The sequence below is a fragment of the Euleptes europaea genome, chromosome 1 (genome assembly GCF_029931775.1).
Source record: "Euleptes europaea isolate rEulEur1 chromosome 1, rEulEur1.hap1, whole genome shotgun sequence".
NCBI classification, from domain to species: Eukaryota; Metazoa; Chordata; class Lepidosauria; order Squamata; family Sphaerodactylidae; genus Euleptes; species Euleptes europaea.
Window position 1 is genome coordinate 179,460,856 of NC_079312.1, and position 23,707 is coordinate 179,484,562.

The 23,707-nt window shown below is 50.1% G+C and overlaps 1 protein-coding gene across 1 annotated transcript in view; it reads left to right on the forward strand.

The window, feature by feature from the left end:
- The window catches only part of SMC1A (structural maintenance of chromosomes 1A), a 35,813-nt gene that overhangs the window by 3,803 nt on the left and 8,303 nt on the right, over positions 1–23,707 (forward strand). The window contains exons 3-19 of the mRNA XM_056851859.1: positions 1,334–1,446; positions 2,252–2,455; positions 3,695–3,933; positions 8,098–8,356; positions 8,988–9,128; positions 10,443–10,525; positions 10,898–11,105; positions 13,201–13,386; positions 13,878–14,057; positions 16,200–16,346; positions 16,694–16,831; positions 18,580–18,696; positions 19,866–19,972; positions 20,097–20,238; positions 20,961–21,106; positions 22,153–22,306; positions 22,405–22,515. Coding sequence (XP_056707837.1) covers positions 1,334–1,446; positions 2,252–2,455; positions 3,695–3,933; positions 8,098–8,356; positions 8,988–9,128; positions 10,443–10,525; positions 10,898–11,105; positions 13,201–13,386; positions 13,878–14,057; positions 16,200–16,346; positions 16,694–16,831; positions 18,580–18,696; positions 19,866–19,972; positions 20,097–20,238; positions 20,961–21,106; positions 22,153–22,306; positions 22,405–22,515 — 2,675 coding nt within the window. The remainder of the gene's footprint in view (positions 1–1,333; positions 1,447–2,251; positions 2,456–3,694; positions 3,934–8,097; positions 8,357–8,987; positions 9,129–10,442; positions 10,526–10,897; positions 11,106–13,200; positions 13,387–13,877; positions 14,058–16,199; positions 16,347–16,693; positions 16,832–18,579; positions 18,697–19,865; positions 19,973–20,096; positions 20,239–20,960; positions 21,107–22,152; positions 22,307–22,404; positions 22,516–23,707) is intronic.

Consider the following 23,707-nt stretch of genomic DNA (forward strand, 5'->3'; position numbering starts at 1 on the left):
TATTTATTTTATTTATGTTATTTAAAGTCTGCCTTTCTCATAGGAACTTGGGGGGGATTACACAGAGTGAATTAATACAGTCAACGGGGTGGGACAAGTCAATAAACAATTAAATAGGATTTGGATCGTAGAACCAACCAGGATTCTAAAAAGCAGAATTGTATCATAGGTGTTAATGTGACACATAAAATGATGCAAAATTGCATAGTAGGATCCAACTTAATGGCACAACTATACACGACTATATAGATCACAGTCCCTAATAATTTCATAGAATCATAGAATTGGAAGGGACCACCAGGGTCATCTCGTCCAACCCCCTGCACAATGCAGGAAATTCATAACTACCTCCCCCCCACAAACCCCCAGTGACCCCTACTCCATGCCCAGAAGATGGCCAAGATGCCCTCCCTCTCACGATCTGCCTAAGGTCATGGAGTCAGCATTGCTGACAGATGGCCATCTAGCCTCTTCTTAAAAACCTCCAGGGAAGGAGAGCTCACCGCCTCCCGAGGAAGCCTGTTCCACTGAGGAACCGCTCTGACTGTTAGAAAATTCTTCCTAATGTCTAGATGGAAACTCTTTTGATTTAATTTCAACCCGTTGGTTCTGGTTCAACCTTCTGTCCAAGTAATTTTGTGAATCATTTAATATGGTGCAAGTTGATTGCCCGTGTGGAAAAGCCCTCCTGAATAATTCAGTTTTGCATAGGTTGCAGAAAGCCAGGAGAGCGGGAAACCTTCCTGTCCTCCTCAGGCAGTCCATTCCACAAGGTGGGGGCTACAGCAGAGAAGGCACATGTACGGGCAGTTGTTGACTTTACCCATTGGCCGGTTGGCACCCTCAGAAGATCCTGCTGCGATGAGCAAAGCTGTTCTGGCGGAGGACGGGGAGAAGCGGTCTCGCAGATATGAGGGTCCAAGGGCATGAAGGGTTTTGTATGTGATAGCTACTACCTTAAATTGAGTCTGGTAACTGGTGCGCAGCCAGGGAAGTGAACATCAGAAGAGCCCCGCTGAATCAGGGTAATGGTCCATCTAGTCCAGCATCCTGTCTCACACAGATGTTGCATCTTGGCACTGGTATTCAGAGGCTGACTGAACGTGGAGGCTCCCTTTAGTCTCCAAGGCTAGTAGCCGCTGATAGACCTACGCCCCACCCCATGAAACATGTTTGGCTGTGTTTTCTGGAGCAGGGGTGTTTTATTTTGCAAATCATTGTAGCCAGGGGCTCTTCTGCATGAGATTTGGGGCAAGGCTCACGATCCTTCTGGATCGTGCTGGGTTTGAGTCTTGCTGCTGGGTGAGTGAGATGGACTTTGTGTGTCTTCCAGGGAGCTCTTCGGAGTACAAAATAAACAACAAAGTGGTACAGCTGAGCGAATATAGCGAGGAGCTGGAGAAGCTGGGCATTCTGATCAAAGCTCGGAATTTCCTGGTCTTCCAGGTAAGCTTGCCTTTTGTCTGGGATCCCCGACCTTCGTGAGCCCGTGGGCACCTTTGAAACTTGACGCTGGATGGTGGGCGCAACTACAAAATGAAGGGGTGCCGGGTCAACACAAGGAGGCAGGGCCAACCACAAATCTTCAGGGGAGGGAGGATGGAATACCTTGAAGCAGTCCTGGGTAGTTTCGCTGAACTCCCTGCCCCAGGATGTGGTGATGGCTGCCAACTTGGAAGGCTTTAAGAGGGGAGTGGACATGTTCATGGAAGATGATGAGGCTATCCATGGCTACTAGTAAAAATGGATGCTAGTCATGATGCATCCCTGTTCTCTCCAGGATCAGAGGAGCAGGCCTATTGTGTTAGGTGCCATGGAACACAGGCAGGATAATGCTTCTGCACTCGTCTTGCTTGTGGGCTTCCTAGAGGCACCTGGTTGGTCACTGTGTGAACAGACTGCTGGACTTGATGGGCCTGATCCAGCAGGGCTGTTCTTATGTTACCAGCATTACAGAATTTAAATTTAAAAACAAAAATTTTGGAGCAGTGAACTCTGATCTGGAGAACAGGGTTTGATTCCCCACTCCTCTATAGGACTGGCAGAGGCTAATCTGGTGAAGTGAATTTGTTTCCCCTCTCCTCCACGTGAAGCTAGCTGGGTGACCTTGGGCTAGTCACAGCTCTCTCAGCCCCACCTACCTCACAGGGTGTTTGTTGTGGGGAGGGGAAGGGAAGGTGATTGTAAGCCAGTTTGATTCTTCCTTAAGTGGTAGAGAAAGTCGGCAGATAAAAATCGCTTTCGCTCCCAGGGTGCAGTGGAGTCGATTGCGATGAAGAACCCCAAGGAGCGCACGGCGCTCTTCGAGGAGATCAGCCGCTCAGGAGAGCTGGCCCAGGAGTACGACAAGCGGAAAAAGGAGATGGTCAAGGCAGAGGAGGACACCCAGTTCAATTACCATCGCAAGAAGAACATCGCGGCGGAACGCAAGGAGGCCAAGCAGGAGAAAGAAGAGGTGAGCGGAGAGTTTGGGAGGATTTTCGGCATGTACCGAAACCTCCCTTTGTCAGGCACCCAAGAGTTTTGACTCTTAAAAAAACGTATACCCCCAAAATCTTGTTCGTTTCTGAGGTGCTACTGGGCTCGAATCTGGCTCCTCCCTTGCGGACCCTCTGAAAGTATCTTAGAAGGGTTCCTTCCTGTCTGTGGAAAGAGGGGAAGGAAGGCTGAATGACGGTCACCTGTAGTTTGTGTTTTTTAAAAAATGGTCTGATTCATCAGGGACATCTTTTTTAATCAATCAAAAGATTATAAATCAACACATCTAACCTAAGTGGCACAGAGTGGTAGGCTGCAGTACTGCAGACCAGGCTCTGCTCATGATCTGAGTTCGATCCCGACAGAAGTTGGTTTCAGGTAGCTGGTTCGAGGTTGACTCAGCCATCCCTCCTTTCATGGTCAGTAGAATGAGGACCCAGCTTGCCGGGGGTCAAGTAGACAACCGGGGAAGGCTTGCAAACCACCCCGTAAACAGAGTCTGCCTAGTAAATGTCAGTATGTGATGTCACCCCATGGGTTAGTAATGACCCGGTGCTTGCACAGGGCACTTTACATTTTTTAACTGAAGTAACCCGGGACTTCCTTAGTGACCTCCCATCCTAGTACAAACCAGGGCTGACTCAGCTTAGCTCCCAAGAACTGACGAGATTGGGCTAGCCTGGGCCATCAAGGTGAGGGCCGTTAAGGATGCCCATAGCAATATCTTGAAGTGGGTGCAACATCTGACTTCCTTGATAGAACATAACATAACATAAGAAATAGAGCCCAGTGGCACAGAGTGGTAAGCTGCAGTACTGCAGTCCAAGCTCTGTTCACGACCTGAGTTCAATCCCGACGGAAGTCAGTTTCAGGTAGCTGGCTCAAGGTCGACTCAGCCTTCCATCCTTCCGAGGTCGGTAAAATGAGAACCCAGCTTGCTGGGGGTAAAGAGAAGATTACTGGGGAAGGCAATGGCAAACCACCCCGTCAACACAGTCTGCCTAGTAAACGTCAGGATGGGATGTCACCCCATGGGCCAGTAATGACCCGGTGCTTGCACAGGGGACCTTTACCTTTTTTAACTGAAGTAAACTCTGTTGTCGGAAGCTGATTTGCTCAAGGTTCTGGGCCAGCCTGTGCGTTGAGGTTCTTCCAGGGTTTGGGGCCGCGTAACTGCCACGGCTGAAGCTCGACGCTCTCCTCATTTGCGGGGCAGGCGGACCGGTACCAACGGCTGAAGGACGAAGTGGTGCGGGCCCAGGTCCAGCTGCAGCTCTTCAAGCTGTACCACAATGAGGCAGAGATCGAGAAGCTGAACAAGGAGCTGGGCTCCAAGAACAAAGAGATCGACAAGGACAAGAAGCGGATGGACAAGGTGGAGGACGAGCTGAAGGACCGGAAGAAGGAGCTGGGCAGAGTGATGCGGGAGCAGCAGCAGATCGAGAAGGAGATCAAGTAAGCGGGGGGCCGCGTTTGCACGGGCGGGGCTCTGCCATTGGCATCACCCGATGGGGAGCCAGTGTGATGTAGTGGTTGAGAACTGTGGTTTGGAGCGTCGGACTCTGATCTGGAGAACCAGTTTCGATTCCCCACTCCTCCACATGAGCAGCGGAGGCTAGTCTGGCGAACCGGGCTGGTTTCCCCACTCCTCCACACTATAGTTTTGAAAACACTTATTGGTGTCAGTACAAAATTGAGCCCGGTAACTGATGTGCAGCCAGGGAAGTGAACATCACAAGCGCCCCACTGGATCAGAGCAGTAGTCCCATCTAGTCCAGCATCCTGTCTCACGCAGTGGCCAACCAGTCCTTCTGGAGGGCCAACAACAGGGCATAAAGGCCGAGGCCTTCCCCTGATAAGAACTTCAGAAGTTCAAAAATGATCAGAATTTGCTTGAGCGGGATACATCTAGGATTAGAGAAACGGTGCTATAGAGCAGACCTGGTGAAGGGCCTCATTGGTTCCACAGTGATCTAGTTTACTGGTTTTCGGAAGCATTGGGTTGGGAATCCTTGACAAAAAGATCGGTGGTCACAAGCGTCCCCAAAATGAAAAATAACAAGCGGGTTTTCCCACTACCACCAGTCATCCTCTGCAATTGGGGTGCATGAAGTGAAAATGAGTCCCTCCGGGACGTCTGAACCCATCCCCGTATGAACTGTGATGGTATGATCTAGAACACTCGCCCCCCCCCAGAACCCTCTTTTTTTTAATTTTTTTAATTTTTTTTAATTTTTATTATATTTTCCAACGTAAAGAAAAATACAAACAAAAAAGGGGGGGAAAAGTATAACAATATAGAAAACTACATAATAAGAATGACATATATGTAAAAAATTAAAGAAACCCAAAATACATTCTTTACAGTCTCATTACATTTGTTCTACCCTTTTCATTCCCACCACCCTCCACCAGTGTACCCTTAATCCCTCCCACCACTGTGTTAGACTTCTGGAGAAGTGTCTAAGCAGTTTATTAATACAATATTTTAACGATAATCAAGACTACCAAAAATTGTTTCTACAACTCGTTCACTATATTAGTAAAATTCATTTTTTCCAGCTTATCCCAATATTCAAAGGCTTTTGACCACATCATTTTAAATTCTTCCACATCCTTCCCATGAAGGGAATCTGTTAATTTAGCCATCCGCATATATAACCATAACTTTTCTCTCCAGTCCTTGATTAGAGGTCTATTTACTAGCTTCCAGGATTTTGCAATAATAATTGCAAAATTATTATTTCAAAATCCTCTGAATGCACAAAGGTTCCATGGCAGATAGGTTCCTGTGTAGGGAGTGGCTGTGATATTTATTTATTCCCTGTGATGTTTATTCCCGGCTTGCCAGGAACGAGGGCGGGATATAAATGTAAATAATAAATAAAACAAATTTATATTTCGATTTATACCCCACCCTCATATACCTAGAAGAGTGTTTGAAAGTCACATTGAAAAACCAATTGTCTAGAATGACCATGCATTACAATGAAGCAGGCCAGTCTCTTGGCACAGATTTAGTGGCTAGGGGCAGGGGTCTGTAGTCCTCGTTTTCACCAGTGACGGTCCAGAAAAGGAAAGGTCCGCCTGGGTTCTTTGAATGAATGAATGAAATTTTTTATCGTACATAGCCATTGGCCCTCACAATTTGCTAAAACAAATAAGTGAAATACAAACACAATAGATTCGCAAGTAAAATATTAAATAGATAATGGGATATACTAAAACATTTCCGTTTCAAAGAAAAGTAGCTGCTTATTCCGATACCACATTAGACCTTATTTTCTTTGCTGCGAGAGCAACAAAGAGACTCTACATGATGCATATGCATCAATATCTGATAACAGAAATATAATTTTCTCTGCATCCGAGTGTGTTTTGATACCGGATAATATTCCTGCCAAAAAATTAGCCTTGGGGCCTGCATACAGTGGGCAAAATAGGGTGTAATGAGGCAAGTCAGACTAGAACCAACGGGTTGAAATTAAATCAAAAGAGTTTCTGTCTAGACATTAGGAAGAATTTTCTCACAGTTAGAGCTGTTCCTCAGTGGAACAGGCTTCCTTGGGAGGTGGTGGGCTCCTCTTCCCTGGAGGTTTTTAAGCAGAGGCTAGATGACCATCTGTCAGCAATGCTGATTCTATAACCTTAAGGGAACACATCTTGGTCATCTGGGCATGTAGTGGGTGTCACTGGGGGTGTGGGGAGGGGAGGTAGTTGTAAATTTTCGGCATTGTGCAGGGGGTTGGACTAAATCAGGGGTCGCAAAAGCGCAGCTCCCAAGCCGCAAGTGGCTCTTTGGGCCCCTGAGTGCGACTCTTCCCACGTGCGGAAGCAGCGCCCTAGGCCAGCTGAAGCAGCGGGAGGGTCTCCGAGAGAGGAAGGAGTGGCCCTTCCTCCTTCTCGTCCCAGCGCCGTCCCCGCCTCCCACCATTGCGGCGGCAGCCGGAGAACGACAAGAGCCCCTCAGCTGCCACCCCCCATCTTTTCTTGCCGCCTGGCTGCGCGCCTTGGTTTGGCAGAGAGGGGGCTCCTTCCTCCCTCCCTCCGCCCTTCCTTCTCTCCACCATGAGGAGTGAGGCGTGGCTGTCCGGTCCTCGTTTCGGCCGCCGCTGCCTTCCCTCCTCTGTCTCTATGGGCGACCTGAGCTGGGCGACCTCCCACCTCCCCCTCCTCCTGTTGGCTCCGCCTGGCCCCGGGCGGGGAAGGCGATGATGCTTCCTGGGCCAGGACCGAGCTTGCTTCGCCCTCCCCGTGCCTCAGACTGAAAGTTTGGAGCCAGTCCGGCGCATCGCCTTCCCGCCCCCCGCGCAGGCCACGTCTTGCCCGGCCGGGATCTTGCGGGGGAACTTCCAGGGCGGGGGGCGGATTTCGCACCTTAATCACCGGCCCACTTGGAAGGGGTAAACTCTCCTCCTCGCCGCCTTCCTCCTCGTCCCCCTCACCCGTCTCCCAAAAGTCCAGCTCCAGGCTGTCTTTCTTCCCCAGTTCCTTTCTTCTCTTTCCTTTCCCAGTTTCTTCCTTTCTTTCTGTCCCTCCCCCACTCTTCCTTCCTTCAATCCTTCCTCCCTTTCATCCTTTCTTCCCCAGTTCCTTCGTTCTCTTTCCTTTCCCCCTTCCTTCCTCTTTCTTTCTCTCTGTCCCTTCCCCCACTCTTCCTTCCTTCCTTCCTTCCTTCCATCCTTCTTTTCATCCTTTCTTCCCCAGTTCCTTCCTTCTCTTTCCTTTCCCAGTTCCTTTCTTTCTTCGTCCCTCCCCCACTCTTCCTTCCTTCCATCCTTCCTCCCTTTCATCCTTTCTTCCCCAGTTCCTTCCTTCTCTTTCCTTTCCCAGTTCCTTCCTTCCTTCCTTCCTTCCTTCCTTCCTTCCTTCCTTCCTTCCTTCCTTCCTTCCTTCCTTCCTTCCTTCCTTCCTTCCTTCCTCTTTCTTTCTCCATCCCTCCCCCCTTTCTTTCTTCCTTCTTTCCTTGCCCAGTTCCTTCCTTCCTTTCTCCATTCCTCCCCCCTCCCTTCCTCTACTAGCGTTTGCTGTTCTTTCCCTTTTCGGATCTACATATTCATGCAAACAATCTTTTTCAAGCATGAACCTTATCAAGAGTAAATTGAGAAGTCGTCTTATTGATGAGAACCTGGAATCATGCCTAAAATTAAAAACAACAACATACAAACCTGATTTACCCAAACTTTCCAAGGAGATGCAAGGCCATTGATCACATTAAGTGTTTGTCAGTCATTGTCATGATTTAATTTTATGGATACCTTACTTACAATTTAATGTTTATCAATAAATAAGATCATTATTAAGTATGATATCAAGGTTTATTCAGTGTACCTATAGTTTAATTAAGACTTAAAACTTTAATTAAAGTTTATTAAGTTAATAAACAGTGTACCTACCTATATAGTTTAAGTTTAATAAATTTGGCTCTCAAAAGAAATCTCAATGGTTGTACTGTTGATATTTGGCTCTCTTGACTAATGAGTTTGCCGACCACTGGACTGGATGACCCTGGTGGTACCTTCCAACTCTATGATTCTATGATTCGAAGTCCTCCAGAGTTGAAGGTTCTTTGCAGAGGTCAAACACAGAATGAATTGAAAACCCGCTGTGTTTCGTCAGGGAAAAGGATTCGGAACTGAATCAGAAGCGCCCCCAGTACATCAAGGCCAAGGAGAACACATCTCACAAGATCAAGAAACTGGAAGCCGCCAAGAAGTCTATGCAGAATGCCCAGAAGCAGTACAAGAAGCGCAAGGGGGACATGGACGAGCTGGAGAAGGAGATGCTGTCCGTGGAGAAGGCGCGGCAAGAGTTTGAGGAGCGCATGGAAGAGGAGAGCCAGAGCCAGGGGCGGGACCTCACGCTGGAGGAGAACCAGGTACCGCCCACAGTAACCGGAGAGCTGCTTCTAGTGGCCCCCCTCTTCCCCCCAGCAGTGGCCCAGTGTGGTGGGTGAGGCCAGCCAGGAGAGGCGATGGGCGCATGTCATTGGTGCGGCCTCACGAGGTCACTCTGTGTGCTGTCCATGATGATGCTAAAGCAGCTAAATGAAGAACATGCTCAGCAACTTGTGCTCTGAAAAACGTAGCTTGAATTAGACTTCTTTCAATTTTGGTGCGGCTGTTCCTCTGAAGGGGGGGTATCTCCTGTCTCCAAGATAGGTACTTTTCTGCACTTGGGTCTGGAACCCCCAACATTGCCCCTATTGGTGAGGAATGATAATAATAATAATAAGACAGTGTGGTGTAGTGGTTAAGAGCAGTGGTTTGGAGTGGTGGACTCTAATCTGGAGAACCGGGTTGGTTTCCCTGCTCCTCTACATGAAGCCAGCTGGGTGACCTTGGGCTAGTCACACTCTCTCAGCCTCACCTACCTCACAGGGTGTCTGTTGTGGCAAGGGGAAGAGAAGGTGCTCCCTCCCCCACAGATGTGATGCGTTGCCAACGTCATTTGCCCCTGACCTCACCCTGTGGTGAGGTGAGTACCACAGGTTCATTCTCCCCAAACAGGTGAAAAAATACCACCGGCTGAAGGAGGAGGCCAGCAAGAGGGCGGCCACCCTGGCCCAGGAGCTGGAGAAGTTCAATCGTGACCAGAAGGCGGATCAGGACCGGCTGGATCTGGAGGAGAGAAAGAAAGTAGAGACGGAGGTGAGTGTTTCCTTGGCTGCCTTTGTTGACTTCCACTCCTGTTCCCAGCAGGCCCTCCACATGTAATTCCCCCCATATATGCTTAGCCTGCATTTCTCCTATAGAAGACTGTGTATCTTCACAGAGCCGCAGCGTGGTGTAGTGGTTAAGAGCGGTGGTTTGGAGCAGTGGAGTCTGATTCCCCGCTCCTCCATATGAGCTGCGGAGGCTAATCTGATGAACTGGATTAGTTTCCCCACTCCTCCACATGAAGCCAGCTGGGTGACCTTGGGCTAGTCACACTCTCTCAGCCCCACCGACCTCACAGGGTGTCTGTTGAGGGGAAGGGAAGGTGATTGTAAGCCGGTTTGATTCTTCCTTAAGTGGTAGAAAAAGTCGGCATATAAAAACGAACTCTTCTCCTTCTTCCTCCTCTTCCTTTTTCTTCTTCCTTCTTCCTCCTCCTCCTCCTGTGTGTGTCCTTCTTGGATGTTCTGCCTCCAAGAAGTCCAAATTTTGCACCAGGACAAGCTGAATTCTGTCCCCCACACAGTTGCGAGGTTTGAAAAAGGGAGACAGTGTCATGTAGCGGTTAGAATAATCAGACTGCAACTGGACAGATCTGGGTTCTAATTCTCATTCTGTCCCGAAGCTCACTGGGCGACCTTCAGCCTGTCAGCCGCTGTCATCATCCCCTACCTCGCAGGGATGTTGTGAGGGTAAAACAGGGAAAGGAAACTCTTCTACGTTACTCTTCGCTTCTGGGAGAAAGGGTGGGATAAAAATGTGCAATAAGCTTGCGCGATGTGTTTTATTTTACGAGGAGCTGTCCAGGGTGCTGAATTAATGCTCCCAACTCCTGGGAATCTTATTTATCCACTTCTAAGCGCTTGTCTCGGAGAACCATAGTAGAGGCCGCACATTTGCAGATATACTCATTTTGAACATTTTTAGGAGGCAAGGATGGCCATCTGTCAGCAATGCTGATTCTGCCACATGGCAGCCACCCCACCCCACCCCGGTCCTGATCTGGGCTGGCAAGGCATGGCCTGGCCCAACCAAGTGGCATTTATGTCATATTTGGCCCTCGTAACAAATGAGTTTGACACCCATGGTTGAAAGGTTTTAATGTTTCTTGCTGCCTTGTGTACCCTGATCGGGTGGAAAGGCGGCGTAAATGTGTTTGAAATAAATACATAAAACTGAAGGCGAAGCAAATGAGTGTCTTTCGGTGGCCCCTGTCCCATCTGCCCAACATGGGGGCAGCTCTCTTGAAGGGGACCCGAACCTTCAGGCTTGCTGTTGATCGAGTCGGCTATTTGTTCTGTTCCATAGGCCAAGATCAAGCAGAAGCTGCGAGAGATCGAGGAAAACCAGAAGCGGATCGAGAAGCTGGAGGAGTACATTGCCACGAGCAAGTAAGGGTCTGGGGGGGGGGGCGCGCACAGGATGCTGCAGTCGGGGTTGGGTAGGTTGTTTCCCTGAGCAGTGTGGGGAAGAGCTGTGAAAGTTGGGTCCAGGTTTGGGGTGTCTTAGTAGGGACCCTGAAAGCCAGTGTGGTGTAGTGGTTAAGAGCATAGAATCATAGAGTTGGAAAGGGCCGTACAGGCCATCTAGTCCAACCCCCTGCTCAATGCAGGATCAGCCTAGAGCATCCCTGACAAGTGCTTGTCCAGCCTCTGCTTCAAGACTGCCAGGGAGGGGGAGCTCACCACCTCCCAGAGTCCCGCTGGTGCATGAAACCATGTTGCTCGGGCATGGAGTCCCAGAGTCTTTTCTCTTCTCTGCAGGCAGTCCTTGGAAGAGCAGAAGAAGCTGGAGGGGGAGCTGACGGAGGAGGTGGAGATGGCCAAGCGCCGGATCGACGAGATCAACAAGGAGCTGAACCAGGTGATGGAGCAGCTGGGCGACGCCCGCATCGACCGGCAGGAGAACAGCCGGCAGCAGCGCAAGGCGGAGATCATGGAGAGCATCAAGCGCCTCTACCCTGGCTCTGTGGTACGTGCAGCTGGAACTGACGCGGCAGGGCCTCCTGTCGCGAGCCGGGCGCCTTCCAGTAAGTGGAGCCCCGTGGGAAACGGTGCCACGGGAGGTAATCACAGCTCTTTTCCGATGGACAAGTGAAGCTGTCTTATACTGAATCAGGCTGTTGGTCCGACAGAATCAGGCCGTTGGTCCATATTGGAAGGCTTGAAGAGGGGAGTGGACAGATTCATGGAGGAGAGGGGCTATCCATGGCTACTAGTAAAAATGGATACTAGTCATGATGCATCCCTATTCTCTCCAGGATCAGAGAAGCATGCCTGTTATATTGTGGGCTTCCTAGAGGCACCTGGTTGGCCCCTATGTGAACAGACTGCTGGACTTGATGGGCCTGGGTCGAATCCAGCAGGGCTTTTCTTATGTTCTTATATTCTAAGGCTTTAAGAGGGGAGTGGGCATGTTCATGGAGGGCTATTCATGGCTACTAGTAAAAATGGATACTAGTCATGATGCATACCTATTCTTCAGTCTCAGAGGAGCATGACTATTATCTTAGTTGTTGTGGAACGCAGGCAGGCCAATGCTGCGGCAGTCGTCTTGCTTGTGGGCTTCCTGGAGGCATCTGGTTGGCCACTGCGTGAACAGACTGCTGGACTTGATGGACCTTGGTCTGATCCCACAGGGCTCCTCAGATCCTGGAGAGAATAGGGATGCATCATGACTAGCATCCATTTTGACTAGCAGCCATGGATAGCCCCACCCTCCATAAGAACATAAGGAAAGCCCTGCTGGATCAGACCGAGGCCCCTGTCCTCCATGAACATGTCCACTCTCCGCTTAAAGCCTTCTAGGTTGGCAGCCATTGCCACATCCTGGGGCAAGGAGTTCCACAATTTAACTAGAATCAGAATCAGATTTATTGGTATGGCATATACCAGTAAAATATTTGTATCATCTATACATGAGAAAGACAATACCTGGTTAAAATTCTTGACTAATATTTAATAAACTAAAATTCATTAAATATTAAAATAAATTAAAAAAATAATCTAATTGCCATGACCCAACTTTAAGCAGTGGACTTTATATGTGGCTGCTAGTCAGATTTATCAATACGGCCAAGCCATTAAAATATTCATATCAATTACAAATAGAATTAAAAGATACAGTATCTAAAACTATGGGATAAATAATTCTTAAATAGATAAATGAATTAGCTAAAAACCTCAGATTAAAATAACACTCTCCATTTTAGGTTAGATTGCCAGGCCCCCGCTTTGCCAGGCGGATCTTGTATATTACAGCACAGAATTTAGCTACTTGTTTCATCGTCTGTGCTGACCCTTCCCCCACAATTTAACTAGTGGCTAAGAAGGCCAATGCAATTCTGGGCTGCATCAATAGGAGTATTGTGTCTAGATCAAGGGAAGTAATACTACCACTGTATTCTGCATTGATCAGACCTCACTTGGATTACTGTGTCCAGTTTTGGGCTCCACAATTTAAGAAGGATGTTGACAAGCTGGAGCGTGTCCAGAGGAGGGCGACCAGAATGGTCAAAGGTCTGGAATCCATGCCCTATGAGGAGAGACTTAGGGAGCTGGGTTTGTTTAGTTTGGAGAAGAGAAGGTTGAGGGGAGACATGATAGCCATGTTTAAATATTTGAAGGGATGTCATGTTGATGAGGGAACTAGATTGTTCTCTATTGCTCCAGAGACTGAGACACGGAGTAATGGATTTAAACCAATAGAAAAGTGATTCCACCTAAACATTAGGAAGAACTTCCTGATGGTGAGGGCTGTTCGACAGTGGAATGTGCTGCCTCGGAGGGTGGTGGAGTCTTTGGAGGTCTTTAAGCAGAGGCTGGATGGCCATCTGTCGGGAGTGCTTTGATTGTGGGATCCTGCATGGCGGGGGGTGGGGGGGTGGGGTCACTGGGCATGTGGGGGGGAGGTAGTTGTTAATTTCCTGCATTGTGCAGGGGGTTGGACTAGATGACCCTGTTGGTTCCTTCCAACTCTATGATTCTATAATCCCTTCAGCTGGTCACGAGGCGGGGGGGGAGTTGGGGGGGCTCCTTGCCTCATTCCCTCCCTTTGCTTTGCGCAGTACGGGCGCCTCATCGACCTCTGCCAGCCCACTCAGAAGAAATACCAGATCGCCGTCACCAAGGTGCTGGGCAAGAACATGGACGCCATCATCGTCGACTCGGAGAAGACGGGCCGGGACTGCATCCAGTACATTAAGGAGCAGCGAGGGGAGCCCGAGACCTTCCTGCCGCTTGACTACCTGGAGGTGAGGTCGTCGGGCGCGGGGGCCGTCGGCTTGGACTGGGGAGTGCCAGGGTAGGATCGCGGCCCCAGGGTAGGATCATTGCTTTCTCAGCCGAATGAGGTTGTCGTAGAGAGGGAAACGAGCTGGCTCCGTTTTCAGGGCCTCAGCCGCTTGTGGGAAAAGGTAGGATGCAAATGGGGGGGGGGGGCTTTTTTGAGGCTGCTTTGAAATGAAGGCCTCGCTGTATTCTTGAAAAGGGGAGGGGAAAGAATGAAAAATTTCCCCCTTCCGTTTCAGCCGTCTGGTAAATGCCGGTCGATGGGCGAAGTTGCGTCAATCTATTCCTTTCACTCTGTGCCCGAGCCTTGAGTCGTCCCGGTTAACCTTTCCCATTCTCCTTCCCTTTCAGCTGTCTGGCAAATGCCCGTCGATGGGCAAAGTGGCGCCGATCTATTCCTTTCCCTCCGTCCTCGAGCCGGCCTGGCTAACCTCTTCTGTTGCTCTTCTCCCAGGTGAAGCCCACAGATGAGAAGCTGCGGGAGTTGAAAGGGGCGAAGCTGGTGATCGACGTCATCCGCTATGAGCCCCCTCACATCAAGAAGGCTCTGCAGTATGCGTGCGGCAACGCACTGGTCTGTGACAACGTAGAGGATGCCCGCCGCATCGCCTTTGGTGGGCACCAGCGTCACAAGGTGGGAGGAATCATTGCCCTCTCCCCACGTGCATACGAGTCTCACACCACTCCTGAAGTCCCTACTCTTCTCCTTCTGCTTTTATGCCTTTGTATGAAACCGTGTATACGTTTTTGCAGGTTTTAAAGAATGTATAGATTCTGTGCAAGAGAAGCTAAACTGTAGGCTACAGAAATTATTGAAATCCTAAATTTACTTTAGAATCAGAGAGTTGGGACCACCAGGATTATCTAGTCCAAGCCCCTGCACAGTGCAAGAAATTCAAAACTGCCTCCCCCCTCCGCATACCCCCAGTGCCCCCTACTTCATTCTCAGAAGATGTGGGGGGAGCCTCCAGGATCCCTGGCCAATGTGGCCTGGAGGAAAATTGCTTTCTGATCCCAAACTTGCGATCAGCATTACCCAAGGTGTGTAAGAAAGGACCACGAGAGCCAAGCACTGACACAACCCTTCCTGCCCTCCCTCTCATGATCTGCCTAAGTTCACAGAATCAGCATTGCTGACAGATGGCCATCTAGCCTCTGCTTGAAAACCTCCAAGGAAGGAGAGCCCACCACCTCCTGAGGAAGCCTGTTCCACTGAGGAACTGCTCTAACTGCCAGGATGTTCTTCCTAATGTTTAGCCGGAAACCCTTTTGATTTAATTTCAACCGTTGGTTCTGGTCTGACCTTCTCGGGCAACAGAAGACAACTCCACACCCTCCTCTATCTGACAGCCCTTCGAGCCCTTCAAGATGGCTACCGTATCCCCTCTCAGTCGTCTCCTCTTCAGGGTAAACATACCCAGCTCCTTCAGCCTTTCCTCATAGGACTTGGTCTGTGAGCCTACCCATTCACTCCTGTCAGCTTCGGTAGCCCTTCCTTCTGAAGCTAGGTGGGTGGCCACCCAAGGAAGCACCTTCTCGGTCATGGCACCAAAACTTTGGAACTCCCTCCCCAGGGAACTTCATCTTGTCTCCCTCTATTGGTGTCTTTCACCAGCAGGTGAAGAGTTTTTTGTTCCATTTAGCATACCCCAGTAATGGTTGCTAGCCTTCCTTCTATTGCTGTTTGTTGACGTATTTTTAATTGCATAATTTTGTAATTGTATTTTAATGGATCAGATGTTTTAATGTTTTTTTATGCTCGCTGGCTTGTGGACCCTGATCAGGTGGAACAGCGGCGTTAAAATGTTTTAAATAATAATTAGATTTCTGCTAAATAAGTAGCAAAGAGGTGTTCAAGGCCACTGTTGCCCCCATTTGGAAATCTTTCTCTGCCCCCAGTTTTGTTTCAGAGACTTTGCTAAAGGCTGAAATCTTGCATGTGCAAGATTTTTTTCTCTTTTAAGAGAAAAGTAAAAAAAAAACCTGGATACTGACTTCTGCAATACGATGGGATTGCGCAATAACCTGCCTTTGGTTCCAATGCGGAGAATGCCACGTCTTCCTCGGGCAGGGCATGTCAGACCATGAACACATGAAGCTGCCTTCTACTGAATCAGACCCTTGGTCCATCAAAGTCAGTATTGTCTACTCCAGGGGTGGGGAACATCAGGCCCAGGGGCCGTATAAGGCCCGCGTAATCATTTGGTCTGGCCCTTCATGGGTCCTAGCAGATCTCTAGCTCAGAAGGATGCTGCCCTGCCTGAATCTCTTGGGCCCAGCTGGGGACAGCAGTGCTCAAAAGCGAGTCGTTCTATGTGGCAGACACTCGGAGCCGTCTCCGGTCGTGCCTCTTGGCTGAATGTTTGACCAAATATAGCAGGCTAATTTTTAAGTTGATAATTTTGTATGGCCCGCGAATGATGTTATAAATATCCAAATGGCCCCTGGCAGAAAAAAGGTTCCCCACCCCTGGTCTACTCAGACCAGCAGCAGCTCTCCAGGGTCTCAGGCTGAGGTCTTCACATCACCTACTTGACTGGTCCCTTTAACTGGAGATGCTGGGGATTGAACCTGGGACCTTCTGCATGCCAAGCAGATGCTCTACCACTGAGCCACAGCCCCTCCCCAAAGACAAGCCCATCCTTGTCTGTAGCTGTGTCTAGCTGTGGCTGCCTTTCTGGCCCTCTTTTGGAATTCTGCCTTCTTGGTATGTCGTACCGCAGAGGGCGGGGGCTATCTGCTGAGTGCCCTTTCCTCCTTCCCCCCCAACCCGCAGACCGTCGCCCTGGACGGAACCCTTTTCCAGAAGTCGGGGGTGATCTCAGGAGGAGCCAGCGATCTGAAGGCCAAGGCCAGGCGGTGGGATGAAAAGGCCGTGGACAAGCTGAAGGAGAAAAAGGAGAAGCTGACCGAGGAGCTGAAGGTTGGGACCGCTCTATGCATTGTGGGATATCTTCCCTGCTTCCCCGTTTCCTCTAATGTTAAGGTTGCCAGGCAGTGCCTGGCAACTAGCAGGAGCATTGTTGGGGAGGGAGCAGTGTCCTACAAGAAAAATTAAAAAAGAAAAACAAGGCCTCATAATCTCATTGGTTGTGGTGTCCTTTGGCCTCCTAGGGCAGAGATGGGGGGTTTCCTCTTTTACCCTTCTAGGCTTTATTTCCGCCCTGCAGCTGCTTCACTTCAGAACTGGCTGTGCAACAACCGGTAAGAAATAAAGTCACTTTTTTTCTCATTCCGGTCTTTCTTTGGCTCTTGGTGTCCCTTCTGCAGGAGCAAATGAAAGCCAAGAGGAAGGAGGCAGAGCTGCGGCAGGTCCAATCCCAGGCCCACGGCTTGCAGATGCGCCTGAAATACTCCCAGAGCGACTTGGAGCAGACCAAGACCCGACACCTCGCTCTCAATCTCCAGGTGGGCCGCTGGCCAGGCCTTTGGACCTCCAGTGTAAAGAATGGGGAGTGTGGGTGTGGAGGAATGCCATCCAGCCTCCGCTGGGCGGTCCTCTGTTCAGGGTGGTCCAAAGTTACTTCTAAACAAAACACTGAGCCAAGGAGCCTTCCTGCTCTCAGTGGGTAAGCTGCCACCAGTCCTTATGCAATCGTTTAGCCCCAGGCAGAGGATGAGGGCAGCCTGTGCCTGCTGATACCAAATCAATGCGCAACGCTCTTCCTGCAGAGTAGGAGGCCTGACAGGAGAGAATTACACTAGCGAAAGGTTTAGGTTTTGATAGGTGGTCAAACAAACAATAAGGCACTCGGATTTAGAGCTTGAAACCCATGAAGCCAAAAGACACAACCAAAATATAGGTTAATATTTATTCCAAGGATTTGTGCTCGTTACAGAAACAAAAGGTTCATGAAGCAGTTAAGCAAAAAACAACAAAAGGCTTAACACAGCTAACTGCACATTAAGGTTCTTAGGTTCAAAAGTTTGGCAAAAGCTTTAGGTACGTTTCAAGTAAGTTTGTTTCAAATAAGTTTACCAGTTCCACAAAGTTCATAGCATCTTGGTTCAGCATGCGAATTTGCTCCAAAAGTCAGTCGGACAAAGTTTCCCCCTGAAAGGGCAAATCAAAATGGGTTTTGATGAAGCGGGGCATGGAACCAGCCATCCCCAAGCGTTCATGAATTTTGGCTAAAAACTGGCCTACTTTTATCGTTGAAATTCCAATAGCGTGAGCTCACATAAGCCAATGAGATTGCGAAGAAATCCATAAACCAGTAATAAAATGACGTGTCAAACATCGCCCCTCTATTGCATCAGGGTATGTCAAAGGTACCTTAAGCCTACAGAACTCAATTCACCTGGACATCCTCAACAAGAGATAGGGCCTTGTTCGACAGCTTTGTTACTTTAGTAACAAACAACCTTCAATTTAGGGAGGAAAAAAAAGGCTGTAAACTATTTGCAGCTGTGTGTTATCTCCCCCCCCACACACACACACAGGAGTGAATCCTTCAGAAGTGAAACTGTTCCCACGGTTGAAAATTGCAGGCTGGCCTGTTTGCACTCCAACCTTTCAGAGTTTAGTATTAGACTATAGCAGGCCAAGAAGCCTGAACCAAAGAAATTGTAAAAGCAAGGAATTGTGGGAGCCCATTTCCTTGACAATGGGTACCAGAAATAGCAAAGATTAGCAACAAAATATGGTACCCATCATACTGTATATGAATTCCAATTTTTTAATGCTACAGGCTTAATTTGATCTATAGCCCACTGAACTGTTTTTTTGGCAGTCCACGGTATCCATAACACTCCTCCAACACCACATTTCAGAGGAATTTGCTTTCTTCCCATCAGCTTTCTTCATTTTTCCAGCTTTCACACCCATACATAGTAATAGGGAGTACGATGGCATGAATTAACCTGATCTTGGTTGCCAGCGACACACCCTTACGCTTAAGAATCTTTTCTAGATTCTTCACGGCTGCCCTTCCCAGTCTCAATATTTTTGATAGTGTGTGGTTTTTCTTAGGCAGAAGTTGGGGGTAGCCTGCACGTGATATACCCCCTGCCCGCCAAGATCAAATGTCAAAGCCCTAGTCCTCCCGTTTCCCCAAAGGGACCGGAATCACTGTTCTGTTTAGGGAGGGGGGCTCTAGCCTCAGCCCCCTCCCCAATCCCCGAATGCCCACTCATCCCATGCTTTCCTCCGGCAGGAAAAGTCAAAGCTGGAAAGCGAACTGGCCAACTTTGGGCCCCGGATCAACGACATCAAACGCATCATCCAGGGAAGAGAGCGGGAGATGAAAGAGCTGAAGGAGAAGATGAACCAGGTGTGGCGGATCGGAGCCAAGGGGCGTGGCTGGAAGGGGGTGGGATCAAGCAGGGTGGGCGGGGCAAGACCGAAGGTTGCACGGGAAGCTGGTTGGAAGGGAAAGGCTGCAGCGTTGGCAGACCCTGGAGGTGGGAGGAAGGTGGTGGAAAGCGTGTCGCTCCCTTTAGGTTCGTCTGCCGTGGTGGTTCTCGAACTGTGTTCCAAGATAGACTGGAGTTCTTCAGTGTGAATAGATCAAGTTATGTGGTGATTCCAGAAGGAAATACACCCCCTTCTTCTGGGGACAGAGGACCCTGGCTTTTCCCGTGCTCCCAGATTATCTTGAATTCTTAATCGCCCCAACTTTTCGAAGACTTTTCTTCTTAGCCAGACATAATGCCTTACCCCTCAATGAATTAATTGGCAGATTTTTGAAAACCCCAATCAAACACAGAGTCTGCCCGTGTGGAAAGGCAAAGACAGAAACACCCATTGTTTTATTCAGTTATGTTTTATATTTTTCTGTAAGATCTTTGTTGATTTCTCACTTTCCTGTATGTTCTCATGACAACCACTTAATCTATCTGCTGTCTGGTAATGATAAGGCTGTTACTCTACCTGTAGTTCGTTACTTATCAGCCGATTTGAAGATATGCCGAAGTTATAATCAAGTTACGCTTATTTGCATACAGATGCTCTTTTTGCACTGGAAAAGGAACTGGAATAGATCAGGGGTGGTAGGTGAGCTTCCTTCTAGATCCATCTTCTCCTGAAATGCATAGCAGGGTCAGGCATGCAGTCGACAATACTGCAGCTAGCTCAGCCTGTGTTGTGAGTGAAGCAACCGTGTGCCCTAGAACACTCTCTAGAACAGGGGTGTCAAACATATGGCCCACGGGCCAGATCCAACCCCTTGAGAGCTCTTATCCGGCCTCGAGGCAGCCACACACACACCCCTCACTCTCGATCTGGGCTGGCGAGGTGTAGCCCGGCTCGACCAAGTGACATTTATGTCATACTTGGCCCTCGTAACAATTGAGTTCGACACCCCTGCCCTAGAACCTCCTCCACCGCACAGGTGCGCCACGGCAGATAGACCAATGAGAAACTGAACGTCTTGGGAACGGCTCCTTGCACCGTCCCCTGCCGGATGTCTGATTCTCAGTTCCTTTGTTCCCATCCCCGTAGGTGGAAGATGAAGTATTTGAGGAGTTCTGCCGAGAGATTGGGGTGAGGAATATCCGGGAGTTCGAGGAGGAGAAGGTGAAACGCCAGAATGAGATCGCCAAGAAAAGGTACCGGCTCCGGTTCTCATTTCTCCCCACCGCCATCTTGAGTTTCCCTTCGATAGCGAGGCTGAATGCCCTGGAGGAGGTTGGGATACAAGTTCCGGCTCACCTTTCTCTTCTTCTTCTGCAGGTTGGAGTTTGAGAACCAGAAGACGCGCCTGGGCATCCAGCTGGACTATGAGAAGAACCAGCTGAAGGAAGATCAGGACAAAGTCCACATGTGGGAACAGACAGTCAAGAAGGACGAGGCCGAGATCGAGAAACTCAAGAAGGTACGGACCGTGAGAGGGAGGGGCAGTTCTGGATAGGAAGGTTTGGGGGTGTCAGGATGGGGAAAGGGCTAGTTATGGCCCAGAAACACCTTATGTGTTTAGTATGCCTCCAAAGGAGAGGGGCCGTGGCTCAGTGGCAGAGCCTCTGCTTGGCATGCAGAAGGTCCCAGGTTCAATCCCCAGCATCTCCAGTTAAAGGGATCAGGCAGGTAGGTGATGTGAAAGACCCCTTCCTGAGACCCTGGAGAGCCGCTGCCGGTCTGAGTAGACAATACTGACTTTGATGGATCGAGGGTCTGGTTCAGTAGAAGGCAGCTTCATGTGTTCGTGTGAGACGATGAGGTTCTGCTATAGTAGGAAGGACAGTGAAATGTACATCTGTCCTGAAAGTAAGTTCAAAATGGTCAAACTGTGTTTGGCTCTCGTGGCCCTTCTTACATGCCCAGAGTAATGCTGATCGCTAATTTGGGTTCAGAAAGTAATTTTCCTCCATGCCAGATTGGCCAGGGATCCTGAAGAATTTTTTTTGGGCCATCTTCTGGGCATGGAGGAGGGGTCACTGGGGGTGTGCAGGGAGGGGGGGAGGCAGTTGTGACTTTCCTGCATTGTGCTGGGGGCTGGACTAGATGACCCCAGAGGTCCCTCCCAACCCTCCGATACTATGATTATCGAGTTGTTCCTCCCTCCTCCTTTCGCTGACCTTCCTGCCTCCCCCCGCCCAGGAGGAGCAGCGCCACATGAAAATCATCGACGAGACGATGGCGCAGCTGCAGGACCTGAAGAACCAGCACCTGGCCAAGAAGTCGGAGGTGAATGACAAGAACCACGAGATGGAGGAGATCCGCAAGAAGCTGGGGGGCGCCAACAAGTGAGCGGGGCCGGGGGAGGATCTTGGGGAATTGGTTTCTGGATTAATGGCCTTCTCGATTGCAGAGGGCAACAAGGAAGGAGCAATAAAGAGTAGAACTTCTGTGCTGCACTGGAGCTGAGGGTGCATCCAAGCCACCTTTCTCTGGCAGATGCTTTGGGGCATCCCTGCCTTCTGGTATTCAGAGGCGAAGTTCCTCTGTACATGGAGGTTTCATTCGGGACAAGTTCGAGGTATATTTTTTGCCTCATGCAAGGCACACAAACACCACCACCAACCCAAGAATAGGGTTTGGTCCCCACCCCATTCTGCTGATGGCTGAGACAGAGCTGAGCCGTTGTGATGGATCAGCATGCTCCTCGTTGTGCCCCCCCCCCCAAGACAGCCAGCGTGGTGTAGTGGTTAAGAGCGGTGATTTGGAACAGTGGACTCTAATCTGGAGAACCGGGATTGATTCTCCACTCCTCCACATGAAGCCAGCTGGGTGACCTTGGGCTACTCACAGCTCTCTCCAGACTCTTTCAGCCCCACCTACCTCACAGGGTGTCTGTTGTGGGGAAGGGAAGGCGATTGTAAGCCGGTTTGATTCTTCCTTAAGTGGTAGAGAAAGTCGGCATATAAAAAGAAGAAGAAGAAGAGCCTTCCCTTCCCCTCCCCACAACAGACACCCTGTGAGGTGGGGCTGAGAGAGCTCTAACAGAGCTGTAACTTGCCCAAGGTCACCCTGCTGGCTTCATGTGGAGGAGCGGGGAATCAAACCCGATTCTCCAGATCAGACTCCACCTCTCCAAACCACCGCTCTTAACTACTACACCACGCTGGCTCTTCTCACCGACTTCTTCAGTCACTGGGGTGGCTTGGATAGAGAGCCAACCCCGATCCCACCAGCTGTCGCGCCGCCCTCTGTCGAGCCGGCCCTCGATCCCAGCGAGCGACCGTTAGCTTAGGGGTCTTCGCAGCCCGCGGGCCTCAAGATGGGCTAGTGTTCATGAGGGGTGCCAACCTCTCACGCCCGGCTCTCTCCCCCTCTCTCCTTCCGGCCGCAGGGAGATGACGCACTTGCAGAAGGAGGTGACGGCCATCGAGACCAAGCTGGAGCAGAAGCGCAGCGACCGCCACAACCTCCTGCAGGCTTGCAAGATGCAGGACATCAAGCTGCCCCTCTCCAAGGGCACCATGGACGACATCAGCCAGGAGGAGGTGAGGGAGGGGGTCCTGGGTCGCCAGCGGGCGGCGGGCATGAGAGCGGGACAGGGGGTGCAGTCGGATGCCTCTTTTCTATTTTGCCTTGGGCACAGGGCGGCTCGCAGGGGGAGGAGCCCACCAGCAGTTCGCAGAGGACCTCCAACATGTATGCGCGGGAAGCTCTCATTGAGATCGACTACAGCGACCTCTCCGAGGACATGAAGGTAAAAGGCCACCTCGCAGGGTTGCTTGTTGCGTGGAGAGAATGGCGGGCAGAATCTTACCGTCTGCCCTGTGCTTCTGAGAGCTGGCGTGGTGGTTAAGAGTGGCGGACTCTAACCTGGAGAACCGGTTTCAATTTCCCACTCCTCCGCATGAGCGGCAGACTCTAATCTGGAGAACCGTGTTCAATTCCCCACTCCTCCACATGAGCAGTGGACTCTAATCTGTCACAGGGTGTCTGTTGTGGGGAGGGGATGGGAAGGCGATTGGAAGCCGGTTTGATTCTTCCTTAAGTGGTATTGAAAGTCGGCATATAAAAACCAACTCTTCTTCCAGCATGGTGGAGAGCCAGCATGGTGTAGTGGTTGAGAACGGTGGTTTGGAGCGGTGGAGCTCCACATGAGCTGCGGAGGCTAATCTGGTGAACTGGATTTGTTTCCCCTCTCCTTCACACGAAGCCAGCTGGGTGACCTTGGGCTAGTCCAGGGGTCGGCAAACTCATTAGTCAAAAGAGCCAAATATCAACAGTACAATAATTGAGATTTCTTTTGAGAGCCAAATTTCTTAAACTTAAACTATATAGGTAGGTACACTGTTTATTAACTTAATAAACTTTAATTAAAGTTTTAAGTCTTAATTAAACTATAGGTACACTGAATAAAGCTTGATATCATACTTAATAGTGATCTTATTTATTGATAAAAATTAAATTGTAAGTCCCTGCCATTTCCCCCTCCCCATCTGGAGTCCTCGTCTGGAGGCCTGGTCTACCGCCATAAAAGCCTATTGGTAGACCTGGCCTCCGGCTGAGTCCCATTGGGAGGCCAGGTCTACCCATTGGCTTTCTTGGCAGTAGACCTGGCCTCCGGAGGCCCATAGAAGCCAATTGGTAGACCTGGCCTCTGAAGGGGAACTTTTTCCCTTCTTTGGAGTCCAGGTCTACCGCCAAGAAAGCCCATGGGTAGACATGGCCTCCCAATGGGACTCAGCCGGAGGCCAGGTCTACCAAAGGAAGCCTGCCCCGTCCAACAGCTGATAGGCGGGCGGGGGGGGGCAGGAACCGCCGACCCGCCCAGCAATCGCGCGGCTAGAGGGGAGGGGAGGCTTTAGCCTCCCAACCATTGAGGGCAAGGGAAAGGGGGACCTGGCCATTCTCCACGGCGGGGTGGAGGGGGGGAGAGACAGCGCGCCCGC